Source organism: Meleagris gallopavo, chromosome 28, assembly GCF_000146605.3.
Source record: "Meleagris gallopavo isolate NT-WF06-2002-E0010 breed Aviagen turkey brand Nicholas breeding stock chromosome 28, Turkey_5.1, whole genome shotgun sequence".
Lineage (NCBI taxonomy): Eukaryota > Metazoa > Chordata > Aves > Galliformes > Phasianidae > Meleagris > Meleagris gallopavo.
The window spans coordinates 720219-734578 of NC_015038.2; the positions used below are offsets into that span (position 1 = coordinate 720219).

At 58.1% G+C, this 14360-nt stretch overlaps 1 protein-coding gene across 1 annotated transcript; it reads left to right on the forward strand.

The window, feature by feature from the left end:
* The first annotated feature begins 266 nt into the window (after nt 1-266).
* Nucleotides 267-11503, forward strand: LOC100548214 (receptor-type tyrosine-protein phosphatase V-like). Its single transcript, XM_031556946.1, has 23 exons — nt 267-661; nt 820-1098; nt 1280-1414; nt 1500-1710; nt 3039-3106; nt 3292-3418; nt 3764-3811; nt 3940-4033; nt 4305-4395; nt 4543-4619; nt 5337-5471; nt 5615-5737; nt 6293-6453; nt 6730-6865; nt 7248-7327; nt 7977-8064; nt 8164-8254; nt 8589-8662; nt 8751-8885; nt 8979-9101; nt 9226-9383; nt 9830-9965; nt 11067-11503. Exons 2-23 carry the CDS (start codon nt 975-977, stop codon nt 11124-11126), a joined length of 2475 nt encoding a protein of 824 aa, XP_031412806.1. The 5' UTR covers nt 267-661; nt 820-974; the 3' UTR covers nt 11127-11503.
* The last annotated feature ends 2857 nt before the right edge of the window (nt 11504-14360 follow it).

Consider the following 14360-nt stretch of genomic DNA (forward strand, 5'->3'; position numbering starts at 1 on the left):
TGTAATTTTCAGGAATGTGGAAATGGCAGATAAGCACAATAAGTCTTTTCATGTGCTTATCCCCACAGTCCCTGCGCTTTGCTTGGGGGATCCAGAGGTCTCTGCTCCCACGCTCAGCCAGCCCTGCAGGGTACTGGGAGTCATGTGCAGAGCCCTTCAGGCAGGTCGCTAACGAAACTGCTAATTGGCAGGAGGAAGCCATCTGCTCATGTTCATCATCTGCATGTCCTCCCATTGCCATTTAAAGGCCATTTCTCATAGTGGCAGCCAGCAGTGTTATCACTGAGCATACGAAGCTTCCCTGCATATTACCCATCTTCTGCTTACATCTCCGCGGAGCACAAGAGTGCCTGCTGTCCCAGTAACCGCCCCGCTGTGGTTTCCCTTGCAGCCCCCTCAGTTCCCCAAAATCTCTCTGCGGTGGCAGAGGGGAACAGCACAGTGCTCATCTCCTGGGGCAGCACCCCTGGGCAGCAGGACGACTGCCAGCTGTGGCTGCGGGACCCCCGGAACGGCTCAGTGCCACGGCGGCACACACTCACCAAGGGGCAATTCCAGCTCCTCCTGCACGGGCTGACCCCAGGCAGGAACTACTCCGTGTCCCTGAGCTGCGTGGCCGGGCCCTATTGGAGCAGCACCAAGCCCTTGGCAGTGGCTGTGGGTGGGTATGCACAGCCTGGGGCCGGGGGGTGAAATACAGGGTGGGGTGGATCACCCTTTGGCTTCAGCAGTGGGGTGCAAGTTTTCTATGTGGGAGATAAGGAGATCCTATCAGTAAGGTGAGCCCACCTCTCACATCCCTGGGTGTCTCATTCAAAGAGCCAAATCCAGTGGAGGATGTGCAGTGCCTACCGGAGTCAAGGAGCCTTTTTGTGAACTGGAGCGGCTCTCCTGGAGACGTGGAGGCTTACGAGGTGGTGACAGAGGGGCTCTCGGACAGCCCTCCCACCCCCAAGAACTCTGTGAGCGTTCTCATGAGCCAGGCCAGCCTGGAGGGGCTGCAGCCGAACTCTTCGTACCGAATCGCTGTGAGCGCTGTGGGCATCAATGCCATGAGGAGCCCGGCTGTCACTCTGCTCTGCAACACAACAGCAGAGGGTGAGTCCTCTTCTTCCCCGCACAGCCAGCAGAAGACAGCCAGCATTGCTGATTAGATGCAGGGACTGTTCCATCCGTGAGCTCAGTGCCGTCCTGGCAGCGCTCTGGGCGGTGATGCTGGGAGCACTGCTGTGGGAGCAGGGATGTGCTAACAGGCTGTGCTTGCTGGTTCCTCTTGCAGCCCTTCCCCCGCCCCTGCGAGCAGAAGTCTTCCAAGTGGAGGCCAGCTCCACCGTCATCATTTCATCTGACCTGTTCAGCGAGGAGAACGGCCAAATCGAGTACTATGGAGTCGTTGCTACCACTAATGACTCACGTAAGTGGCCCCGTGTGCTCGGAATTGCAGCGGCTCCCAAAGGGATGTGGGTCCCCCAGGCATCACCTTGTGCATCGCCCTGCAGTGCTGAGGCCCACCCAGGACATCATGTCCAGCACGTGGTACGACCACTACTACGGGACGGAGGACTCCTACCTGGCTGTGCTCATCCCCAACCCCTTCCACCCGAGCTCCTCCCAATCCACTGAAACCTGGCGAGTGCCCGTGGGGACAGAGGAGTGCGGCCAGACCCGGGCGATGTGCAATGGGAAGCTGAAAGCCAACGAGCAGTACAGGTGAGAGGTGTCAGCCTCTGTCCTGAGGGGCTGCAGGAGGGTCCCTGTGTGTGGCTGCACGCCCACCCTGCCCTCATAGCAGACCCCCAGCTCTGCCATGCGGGCAGAAGGAGGGAATGTTTGTGTCAGTGGAAAGGGGAGCAGGAGTGAAAGGGGAGGTTGTGAACAAAGAATCATTTCTTCAGTCAGTCCTTGGTCAATAGGGGCCGTATCCCCAAGCATCCCTCTGACAAAGGGGACCTCCAGATTCTAGAGGACCGTGGCTCTCCATTCTAAAGGAACTAACAGCAAGGATGGCTGTCATGAGAGCTCTGGGAGCTCAAGAGAACCATTCCCTTGGAAATCTCACCCTTAGAGCAGGATCGTGGAGGCTGGCAGTGCTTCAACTGCTCTCCCGAAGCGCTGTGCTCTCATGCCCAGCAGCACAACTGCACTGTGATGCACTGCCATCCCATGGTCATCAGACACACTGGGGTGTTGCACCCCCAAGCTGCCACAGGAGAGCATCCAGCTGATCCAGGAGCCCTGACTTTTCTCACTGCTAACCCTCGCTGCTTAAACCTCGCAGCCTCGAATCCAGATTTCTGCTCCAGCTCTGCTGTGAGTCAGGGATTTGCACAGAGCAGTGCCAAACACAGCAGGACACCCCTCTGCCCCCCAGGTATTGTCCCAGCCTCCAGCCAGTACACTCTCAGTGCTCCCCTGCAGTCTATCGTTAGCTTTCTGTGAGGAGGCATTTAAGGCACCGTGTCATTATTCAACCCATGGTTGAATAGCGTGCACTCAGAAGAGTTTGGTTGCTCAGGGCTTTTGCGCCTCATCAAAGCTAGCTTTCATTTTGGCTGCCCTGAAGAACAGACATCCTTAATCAACTCTTGTTTTTCTGGTCAGTCGTTAGCAGCAGAGTGCAAATCAGATGTCCCTGGCTGCTCATTCCTCTGACAGCCAATGCTTGTTTCCTGTCTCTGAGCTATCTGTCCACAAACCCGTATGTCATTCCGTGGCTCCATTCGCCCCCAGCATTGGGTTTGGGGTGCTGCCAGTGGGAGCTCACCCTGCGTCCCACAAACTCAGCTGCTAAAATCCAGAGGTGCATTTAGAAATGCTGCATTGTGTGTAGGGCACTACCTGCGAAGGAAGCTGGCTCTGCAGGGAGCTGGGAGGGCTCCCTGTGGGAGGAGGAAGGAGGGCAGATCTCCACGGGAACGGGGTGCCCCGACATCTCTTTGGGCACAGGGAAGGGTCTGTGTGGAGCTCAGCCCCGTGTGCCGGGGTGCCCAGCTCTGCTGGCTCTCAGTGCCTGGGCGCTGTGCTCTGCTCTGCCGCAGGTTCAGCATCGCTGCCTTCACCAAGTACGACCCTGTCACCCCTGCAGTGACATTCACCACATTCTCGGGTAAGATGGGGATGTTATCTCCCAGCTGTTCTCTCAGCTTCCCTACCTGGCTACGCAGGTTAGAGATTATTAGCAGTTAGCTAATAGCAAGCCAGAGGGAGCTCATGGGCTGTAGTAAATGTAATGATTGGAGGAAACCTGGTCGCGTTCTGGCTCCTACTTCTGTCCATTCTTTCTGATTCCAGCTGCTGGAGATAGCATGGACACATCTCTGCTCCCAATGCCTATAATAGCTGGAATCGTCGTGGGATTTCTCTTGACATTGGCTGCTATTTTTGCTTTGGTCTGTTGGAAGCAGCTCAGAGCGAGGAGGTGAGGATGGGCCATCTCTTACCCAACGGGTCTCAGCTGAAAATCTCAAGCAAGACCCAACCAGGCTGGGGGGAAGAGCAATGAGAGGGCAGAAAAGGAGCTTTTGGCCAACCAGGACACCCCCTGCGTCTGATTTTTGGGTGTGAAGCCACCAGTTGAACTCAGTGGTCCTTATGGGCCCCTTCCATTAAGATATTCTATGACTGCAAAAGCAGCTGCCCGTGGTTAATTCAGAGAACCCTGCCAGTTGTGCTGGGCAGTGTGCCTGATGCTTGTGGTGCTCTGTGGGCCAACAAAACACAGCACACGACAGCATCAGTAACAGCTCCCACGTTTTGCTTCCAGGACACAGAAGAGCAGCCTTCCCCAGGAAATGGTGACCTACAGCTTGAGGTTGGTGCTGCTCGTTGGGCTCTTCCCTCTCTGCCTGCCTCTGTTGCCCTCTAGCTCAGCACTGGGCTCTGCTGCCCTCACCTCCCAGCAGCTGAGGCAACTTTTCTTCTGGCCTTCATTTCATGCAGAAATGTCCACCGGCCGATCCCCATACAGAACTTCAAGCAGTACTATGAGATGAAGACAGCAAGTGGTAGCCATGCTTTTTTCCAAGAGTTTGAGGTGAGATGGGACTCCTGCAAAAGATGGGACTTAATTTCCCCCTAAATAGGTCATTCCAATCCATCCTGTGTCAAAGGAAGTTGCCATGACCCAGTTGCTGGGCAGCCACCAATGGCTCAAATTGGGTACCAGTGGCAGTGCTGGGTAAATGGTGGAGCAGTTCCCTGTGCAGGGCTGAGCCCTTCCCCGGCCTCATGAAGCACCAGACAGCCATTGGTGATGGGCTGGCAGCTCCCTGATGCTTGTACATGGCTTCTCCTTTGTCCCACAGGAGCTGAAGGAGGTTGGGAAGGAGCAGCTGAAGGTGGGGGCTGAGCTACCAGCCAACGTCTCCAAGAACAGATACCCACACGTGTTGCCCTGTAAGTGCTCCTTGCTGCCACCAGCGCCCTCCTGGGCTGTGATCTGTGCTGCAGTGCCCCGAGATGGGCTCACCATGCAGCCTGGCTCCTCTCCTGGGAGAAGTGGTGTGTGCACACCTTCAGTTTCACACATCTCATCTCTTTCAGACGATCACTCTCGGGTCAGGTTGAGCCAACTGGGGGACGACCTGCACTCGGACTACATCAATGCCAACTTTGTGCCTGTGAGTGCCCCATAGCAACATGGCCAAAGGACCCCAGGACGGAGGCTGTGAGGGCTGTGGGCAGGAGCTGCTGCTGGGACCACAGCTGGCAGTGGCGAGGTGTTGGGCTGCCTTTTAGCAGAGGTTGATAGACTGCTTAATGGCGAGTGCTGTGAATGCAGAGGAGACCAGCAGGGCTTTCTTCTTTCTTCTTCAGCTCTGTCCTCTTTCCATCCTCTCTCCGCTTGCTGCCCTGTCTCTGTCTGCTCTTTCTCCTTCTGCTCTGTGCAGCTGCCTTTGAACCACCCCGGAGCTGTGCCCGCGTCCCACACCCTGGAGCTGTTCCCAGGTAACAACGGGAACCCACAGGGCATGCATGTGCCTGAGGGACAGCCTGGAGGAGTCTGGGACCCCGCATGCTCATCTCACCTCCAGCAAGGAGCAAGGAGCTGGAGAGAGACCCGGAGCTGTCTTTCCCTGGTCAGGCTGAAAGAGGAACTGCTTGGGGGGAAGCGGGCTGCCATTCCTTATTCCAAAAATGTAGAGCACGTGCTGAGCAGCACTCGCTTCCTGTGAAATCGGCTTCTTGCAAAGTCAGTTGCCCAGGAAACTCTGCCCACATGGGCTGAGGGCAAAGGCTATTCTCCATCTGTAGGGCAGAACAGGGCCTGGCTGTCCCAGGGCAGGACCCACCTGCCTCAACCGCTTGCCGACTGCTCCTCTCTGGCTCTTGTTCAGGGCTATACATCCCCGCAGGAGTTCATTGTCACCCAAGGGCCCCTGAAAAAAACCATCGAGGACTTCTGGAGGCTGGTGTGGGAGCAGAACGTCTGCAACATCATCATGCTGACGGTGTGCATGGAGAACGGGCGGGTACGTCTGTGCTGCTGGATGTGGACACACCAGCCCCAGCCCAGCCTGCACCCTGAGCTGGGTTTGTGCACGCTGCCCAGGGAGGTGTGAGATCACCCTGGGTGAGGCAGCCCCCCCGTGACCCTGTCCTGCCTATGTCCCAGGTTCTCTGTGATCACTACTGGCCGTCTGAAGCTGCTCCCATCTCCTACGGGCAGCTCCGGGTTCACCTGCTGTCTCAGAGCAGTGCTGAGGAGTGGACCATGCGTGAGTTCAAGCTGTGGCATGTAAGTAAGGATCCGGGGACCCATCAAGAGCTGCGAGTTTGCATGGCATGCAGTGGTTTTTCTCCTTGGTGGTGGTGCAGTCTCCCCGGCCTGCAACAGGGTTCAAAGAAGACCCAGTCCTCAGAGGAGTCATCCATCTCATAGTCATGGAATGGTTTGAATTGGAAGGGACCTTTGAAGGTGCCTGGTCCCACTCTCTGCCATGTACAGGGACACCCACAGCTCCAGCAGTGCTCAGAGCCCCTGTCCTGACCTTGGAGGTCTGCAGGGATGGGTTACCACCACCTCTCTGGACAACCCGCTCCAATTACTGCTGCCTCAAACTTAGTAGCGCAGACACATCCAACACATATCACCCCTCTTACTCATCCTTTCTCTCTCCTTTCTGTTGCTTTGCTGTGTCCCTGCTATGGGATGTGCCCTGCTGCTTCAGGGATGCAGTAGTGTGGCAGGTGGGGTGGACGTGGCCCTGGCTGGAGTCGGGTGTCCCTGGGTCCCTGTGTGCTCCTGGAGCTGCGGGGTGCACATCCATGATAACCAATGTACCCCTGGCAGGAGGGCCTCCGGGCAGAACGGCACGTGTCCCACCTGCACTACACTGCATGGCCTGACCACGGGATCCCAGAGTCCACAACATCCATTCTGGCCTTCAGGGAACTGGTCCGGGAGCACATCCAGAACGCCAAGGATGCTGGGCCGACCCTGGTGCACTGCAGGCAAGGCGCTGCTCTGCGGGACAACAGGCGGCAGAGGGTGCAGGGAGGAAGACGTCTGAGGGCACTGAGGGTCTGCGGAGTCTCCTTCCTTGGGAACTGGGGATTGCACGTCCCCAGCATGACATCCAGTCCCAGGGGATGGGGAACTGCGGATGCTCAGCCCTCAGTCGCGCTGGGGCCGGTGCCCCATGGCACAGCGCGGGGGGACGTGTCCAGGAGGGGACCTGGCAGTGTCAGGGTCAGGCAGTGTTCCAGCTGTGCTCTCTGTGCCCTCAGTGCTGGGGTGGGCCGCAGCGGCACCTTCATCGCTCTGGACCGGCTGCTGCAGCAGATGAAGCAGGAGAAGGTGGTGGACATGTTTGGTGTGGTCTACACCCTGCGGATGAACCGCTACCAGATGATCCAGACGTTGGTAAGATTTCTGCTCCCTCTTCCGCAGCCCCATTGGGACAAAAGCCTGCAGGGCTGGCAGACAGATGCCCAAGAGCACATAGCAACGGGACCAGAACCTTTGCAGGCAGTTCTTGCCCACACCAGGTCACTGGTCTGTGGTGTCCCGCCTCAGCTGATGAGCCTCTCCCCCAGGTTGGGTCACGGAGTCAGTACTGCCCTTCGTGACGTATCCAGGGGAGGGATGCAGGAGCTCTGAGATTGGGCCAACCAAGGCTGTGGGTGTGAGTGTGGGGGGCATGAGTATCGGACACACCCTGCCCCCTAGGCAGTGCCATACCCCCCTGCTCGCTATCTGCACGGCGCAGGACTGCTCTACATTGCTGTCTGCCTTTGCCTTCCAGTCCCAGTATATTTTCCTGCACAGCTGTATCCTGGACAAGATCTTGGAGGAACCACTCCTGGGTTTATCAGGGACAGAGACGTAAGGGCCTGCTGTGTTTCTCCTGCCCTCTCTCCACTCTGCCCCGTGCCCTGCAGACAGCGAGCTGGGATCCCAGGACAGGAGGACAGGGTGACCCAGCAGCTGTCCTACCCGCTGCTTTAAGAAGGGCCAGCCTGGGGCTGGTTGTTCCCTGCAGCACAGGGAGCCCAATCCAGAACAGTCCTCCCCTCCTCAGTGTCATTTTTCTGGGCTATGCCAACACCAAATTGCTGCAGAGCTCTCCTGGGGCAGGCATGGATATCAGCCTGGGATTTCCCAGCCCGTGGGATTCACCAGAGATGGGTTCCAGCTGGAGGGGCTCGTGGCAGCTGGGCTTTTGGGTGTCCCTTCTTAAAGAGGCCAAGAGGAGGGAGCAGGACAGGCTTTGCCCACGTGCCTTGTCATCTGAGTGTACTTCTGGAGGTCGCACACCTATCTATATAGCCACATTCTCCTTCCTTCAAAATGCCCTTGCCCATGCTGCATCTTGGGAATGGGTTAGGATGAGGGTCAGGGCTGCAGAGCTGGGCTGGGGAGCTGCATGAGCCTGGCCATGGTATGCCCACAGCCCTGCTCAGCTCCTGCAGGCACGACCTGGATGCTTCTCCATTTGTTCACCCTCACCCTCACCACCAGCCTCTCTCCGCAGGTCCTGCCCCATCCCACTGAAGAGCTTTGCACAGCACTACTCCCAGAACTCAGCCAAGTCCAACATGGGCTTCCTGAGGGAGTATGAGGTGAGAGCTGCCCCACACGGCAGGGAGCACTGCCAGTCCCTCCTGCTCCCCTGGGCCTGCTCTGCTCACAGCTTTCACCTCTGTCTTTTGCTCTGGCAGACCCTCCTGGAGGTTGCTAAGGAGGAAACCAGCTCAGCTCCACCGTCACTGGGCACCCAGCAAACACGGCCCTCATCCAGCATCCTGCCGTGTAAGTGCTGTGACACCCCACGTCCCCTTCCCACCATGCTGGGCCAGAGCCACGCAGTGCCAGACGTGCTTGGAAACATGGGAGTGAGTCCACCAGGTGGCTCTGGGGTGGCTGGGGACTGACTGTGTGCTGCGTGGCACTCAGGAGGGTGGGTTTGTTTGGCTTTGAGAAGGCGAAGGGGAGCTCTTATGACTGCAGGGAGGGTGCTGAGAAGAGGCAGGACAAGAGGCAACAGGGACAGTTTGGAAGATGTAGAATATTCCAAATCAACGTAAAAGGAAAAAAATCCCATGAAGGCGGCCCCAGCTCACTCTGTCTCCCACCTATTTTGCAGACGATCGCTCCAGAGTGAAGTTTTCCCTGCTGGACCAAGGCCCTTTCTCGGGTCTGCAGGTGTGGCGTGTCCCAGTGAGTCGGCCCCCCGCAGCCCTGCCCACCCCTGCCTGGGTTCCCGTGCTGCCCTTGCCAGAGGGTGACGTTCTCATTCCCCACCCAGGGCTGCAGCTCCAGCAGAGACTACCTGGCTGTGCAGGGGCCTGACAAGCTGACCACGGAGGACTTCTGGACGCTGGTGTGGGAGCAGGACATTCACACCATCCTAACGCTGCTGCCGTGGCAGGAGATGGGGGAGGTAAGGCACTGTGCCTGCTGCTCCTTGGTGGAGCTATTAGTGACTGCTGTGATGTCCACCGTCGACATGAACCGAACCTGCTGCTGTGCACAGGTCCCACACGACGTGTGCTGGCCGCTGGAAGGAGATTCTCTCTGCACAAAGCTGCTGACCATCCAGTGCGGCACGGAGAAGCCTGCCTCGGGCTGGAGGTGCATCCAGCTCAAAGTGAAGCACGTATGTCTCTGTGGGGCTGTTCTGGGTGTTGGAGGGCATGGGCTGAAAGGTGTGTGGAGATGTGGCTGAGCTGTATCCAAACTCAGCCATCCCCATCAGCCATGTCAGCTCTGTGTCTCCCCAGGAGAAGAAAGGAAAGGAGAGGCAGGTGCAGCAGTTCCTGTACAGGCTGTGGAGCAACAAGGAGCAGCCAAATGTCGAGAGCCTGGTGGAGCTCCTCAGTGCTGTCAGGCGGTGCGTGCCCAGCAGGAAGAGAGCCAGCCCTCTCCTTCTGCACTGCAGGTACGTGGGGCATAGAGTCATAGGATCATAGAACAGTTGGGTTGGAAGGGCCCTAAAGATCTTCCAGTTCCACCAGTAAGGCTCTGCCCCACCAATGGCCTGAGGAGTTTGAGATACGTGGAGAGTATCACAGAATCATTAAGGTTGGAAAAAACTTCTAAGGTCATGAAATCCAACTCATTAAATCTCACCCCGCTCTCTCATAGCATCATTGAATCATAAAGGTTGGAAGAGACCTCTAGGGTCATTCATCCTTTTCCCACCATGCCCACTAACCATGTCCCCAAGTGCCACACGTCTCCCTGTTGCTTGGTGGGGCAGATTGACTGTGCCTCCAGGTTTCTTTGATGGCACTTGTGGGCTCTCATACCTCTGATCAGTGCAGTGCTCACAGACCCAGCTCAGCCCGGCCTGGCGTCAGTGACCCCTCCCCCCGTCCTTTGCAGTGGTGGTGAGAACCAGATGGGGACCCTGATCGCCCTGGATTGCCTGCTGCACCAGCTGAAAACAGAGAGGACTGTGGATGTCTATGGGGTGACCCTCCAGCTGATGAGAAGCTGCTGCCTCATGACCCCCACGCTGGTAGGCGGGCAGGAGGGGACACTGGTGTGTGATGGGTGCTGCTACCTCAGATGCCTTCTGGCAGCGCTTCCATTGTGCTGATGCAGCGTCCCTGTAACCCCTCCCTGCAGAGGACAGAACTGGGGCAGATCTCTCTGGGGCTTCCCAGCTGCAGAGCTGCCTGCAAAAACCGCCTCTGCTGTCCCACACCAGAGCTCCACAGAGAGCACCGTATTCCAGCGGGGCTCTCGCTGAACAGGACACAGTGTGCCCATCAATGCATAAAGCTGCTGCCCCTCGGGGCGGTGCGGCTCTGCTGCCTCCCCACCTTGCTGCAGGCAATGCTCCGTGCTGGCCAGCAAAGGGGAAACAGGGCTGGAACCCCAACCCCGTGCTTTGTGGCTGCCAGCATCCTCCATCAGTGGGATGCCGCCTTCATCCCCGGTGGGGTCACATGGGTTTGGTTTAATATCCACACGGGGGTGAGGATGAACTTTTGAGTCGTTGCTATGGGTAACCACTGGACATTGAAGCACACATCCCCAGGGCTGTGCTCCAGGTTCTCACTGCAGATTACCCAATCAGAACAGGCTCATAGAAAAACTGCAGCCACTGTGGGCTCTGTGGCTTCCCTGGCCATGCAGCAAGGCTGAGCCCAGTGCTGCCAGGGAGGGAGAGGCTTCTCATGCCTTGCAGCTCAGCCAGCACATCATCAAGCTGCTCAGGGGCCCCTCTGTCGGGTCTACAGCCCACAACCCCTTTTCTGGCTCCCGTGGCACTGCGACCCACAGCAGCTGCCCTGCTCCTGGGCTCTGTGAATGGGGCTCAGCCCTTTGCCTTCCCCACAGCTTGCCTTTCCCAGAGCCCTGCCAGGAGTTGGTCCTCCCCTGGCCCTTCTCTGAGGGGTTTTGGAACCCAGAAGTGTTCTGGAGCAGTTTGTGCAGAACATCATAGCAGAAGGAAATGAGGGTGGTATAGTGAGCTCTGTGCCTGATGCTTCCTTTCTGGTGGTACAGAGCAGTCGTGGACCACTTGGGACAGTGAATCCTGCTTTACCATCACCCTGCTAGTTAATTGCATAATAATAAGGCAGAACCCCAGAACCCTCTTTCTCTTCCTTAGGACCAGTACATGTTCCTATATACCTGCATCCAGGACATCATCACTCAGAAGCAGCCCTGAGGCCCCTTGGTGCTTCCCGGCAGCATCCTGCCCTCTGAGTGGGAGCACTGAGTGGCTCCTGGCACAGCAGGAGCCCTGCAGCAAGAGGGAGACCCAACCTGGCACTGTCACCCCACTGTCAGCATGGGGACACCCGGGCAGCCTCAGACAGCGCTCCTCTGCCTTGCTGGGGGTGGGAGGTGGGATGCTCCCCCTCTGCTCACCTTCTGGGCTCATTGGTGCCCGGGATGCTGAGCCGGCTGCAGCGCTGGGTGGAGGGCGGGTGGCCCCAGCATGGAGAGCGCAGAGCTCTGCAGCACTGCTGCGGGTGGAGCAGAGCGTGGCCTGGGCTGATGGATCAGCGTTGGGTACAGCCAATAAACAGCCCTGGGAAAGAGCACGCTTGTAACTTGTCTTACTGTGTCGCATCAGGAGCTTCCTACAGCTCCCGGGATCTCCTTGCACAGGGACACGCCGTAAGGCAGAGCTGATGCACGGCCTGCTGCGCGTTGCTGCCGGAGCTGCTGGCTGCAGGCTGTAGGGAAGCAAGGGAAACCCACAGTGAGAGAGGCTGCTGTCTGCAGGGCTTCCTGACGCCCAGGAGCAAGGAATCCCATCTGGCAGCACAAAGAGATCGCAGTACAGCCGGCAGCCGAGGTGAACCTGCAGACAGCTACAGCTGCAGCACAGCTTGGAGGGACCAGAAGGACTTGGAGGGGACGAGCACGTGGCAGGGAATTGTCCTGCAAGTTGGTCAGCAGGTTTCACTCAGTGAGTTCAGTGCGACTGCATCTCCGTGCTTCACATCCCAGCTGCAGGGAGGCCGAGGCGGCGGCGATGCTGAATTTACGACCTCCCACCCACTGCTGGAGCTGCAGCTGTTTCCAGAGGGTGTCGTGGGAGCTGTGGTCGGGATGAATAATTTTCCAGCCCTGAAGCTCAGAGCCACGAAACCCAGAGTGGGAGAAAGAGACAACAAAACATTAACACAGAACAAAGCCTCCAGCACGGGCCGCCCAGCAAGCTCTGCCCCTTGCCACGTCCTTCAGCATCCAACCCCCACCTCCTTCTTCAGCCCCCTGCAGAGGCCAGAACCTCTGAGACAAGCAGGATCCCTTCTGTTTGGGCCCCTCCTGCTCCCATAGCAGGGGCACACTGCGTTAGCGCTGCTGTGCGAGAGGAGGGCAGGACTCCCACACACATCTGCAGCCACGGGGCCATGGTGACTGCTGGGCACCACAGCTCCTGCATCCCACAGCTCCTCTGTTTGCTGGTGCTGATGCTACGTGACCCTCCAAGGTACAGAGCCCAGCAGCTGCAGCATCTCCCCCCAGCACCGTAATGGGACACTGCTGAGCACCACCACGATACTCTGGGCTGGCTGCCCCAGCTGGATGCATGCTGTGGGGTTCCCCATTGCTCACTCCCCTCTCCACCCTCCACCTGAGCCATATCAGCACAGGCGTTGCAGCTCATGGATCTCCAGCATTCTCTCTCATCAGCCACTGCACCACTCTCATCCTGGAAGCACCAGGGCTGGATGGGACGGTCTGAACTGGAGGGGGAACTCCTCCTGGGATAGTCAAATGGGACCAATGCTGAGGCTCGCTTCTGTACCCTGCTCTTATGCATGCTGAGCTTGCCACGGCTTCAGGCCCCTGACCCTGGGGCTCTCTGCTTGCTTGCAAGGGCTTGCGTTTACCACCCAGCCCTGGCACTGCCTATTTTCCTGCAGCATCCCTGGCACTGTGGCCCTCTTGTCCCAGTACACAGCCCAGCAGGGGCTCAGTTGTGACAGTAGTGATGAGCAGCCAAAATCTTATGGGCTGCAGCAGGGACTAGGGACCGACAGCCAGGCCGGGGTGGTGCCAAGCCCCTGAAATAGCAGGGAACAAACAGAGGGCACAGTTTGCCTACAGGGCAGAAGGCAAGCTCTTGGTTTGCTGTTAACAGCAGCAAGCAGCCCGCAGCCCAATAGCCCAGTAACTCTCACCTTTGTCACAGCCTGGGACCGTCCCCAGCTCTGGCAGCACCCTGGGAGCAGTGATGCGGGAGGACTGGGTGCTTTGGGGGCTGCCGAAGTGATGCACAGAGGCAGCTCAGCTCGCTGCTCAGCTCTGCTCATCCCATCTTCCAACCCGCAGCTGCCACTAGAGGACAACACAGAGGTTGTGTGCCGTGCAGGAACGCATCCCCTCACGTTCATAGCAGCGAGTTGGATGTGGAGCTCCGGCGCCTGTAACCGGGGCACCTCACAGCACAGAGCAGTTGCAGTTAGAAGACTTCCACCCCAGAGGGAGGTACTCAGGTTGGCCGTGGACACACCAAAGCTCTCAGGTCCAAATGAGGTGCAGGCTCTGTTTCTGCCCAGTGCCCTTCAGGTCCTGCACTGCTCTCTGCCAGGGTCTGTGCATCAGCTCCAAACCTGAACTCCATTTGGAGCAGAGCTTTTTGGAGGAAATCCCCACAGACCTCTGTGGATGAGGGATCACACCCCAGCCCCACTGGAGGTTTTAAGTCCCCTGCTTTGCAGCTTGACCCCATCTAACTCTCCCACCTCTTTTAACCTGAGAAAATGGGGACATCAGTTAGGAAAGACTTTTATTGCTGGAAGCAAAAGCACCCTCAGGTCAGGATGTGCAGCTGTGACACGCAGCTCCCAACACGTGCAGCAGCAATGTGACATCTTCCTCAGCACGGCCACAACCAGAGGGGCGACTTCGTGGGTCACAGCCACCCAAAGGGGGTCCGTCCTTCCTCTGCCTGTGCCCCATCCCCTCGAGGGGAGGCAGGGGGAAGCTCCTCTTGGAGCAGCGTGGCTGCAGCTCACAGCCCGGTTCGACGAGCGTCTCCAACATCACGGCATCCCACAGCCCTGCAGGGCGCTCTGGAGCCGCCCCACCGAACTCAGCCCCACGGCAGCGACTCCCCACACCCTGCAGCCCCCCAGCCCCTGCTCCGTGGATGGGGATGGTGAGAGGAGCAGGGCAGGACCCAGCAGCTCGAGCTCAGCCCGGCTGCACCCGGACCTCCCAGCTGCCGGCGCAGACACAGCGTTATCTGGGGTTGTGTTTCAGCGTCCCGAAGTCCGAAGCGCTTGCAGTGCAGGTTGGGCTGCTGCCTCCCTGTTGGTGCTTCAGCTCTGCCTTCCCCTGCACTGCTCTCTCACAAAAATCTCTGTTACAGCCCAAGCGCTGCTCCCGGAGTTAAGAACACGGCATTATTTGTTGTAGGTTTTTTTTTCCCTTTTTTTTT

Coding starts and splice junctions, on each gene's coding strand:
- LOC100548214 (XM_031556946.1), top strand. CDS start 975: ATGAGCCAGGCCAGCCTGGAGGGGCTGCAGCCGAACTCTTCGTACCGA. Junction 6,454..6,729: donor CCGACCCTGGTGCACTGCAG/GCAAGGCGCTGC, acceptor CTGTGCCCTCAG/TGCTGGGGTGGGCCGCAGCG. Junction 9,966..11,066: donor GCCTCATGACCCCCACGCTG/GTAGGCGGGCAG, acceptor TCTCTTCCTTAG/GACCAGTACATGTTCCTATA.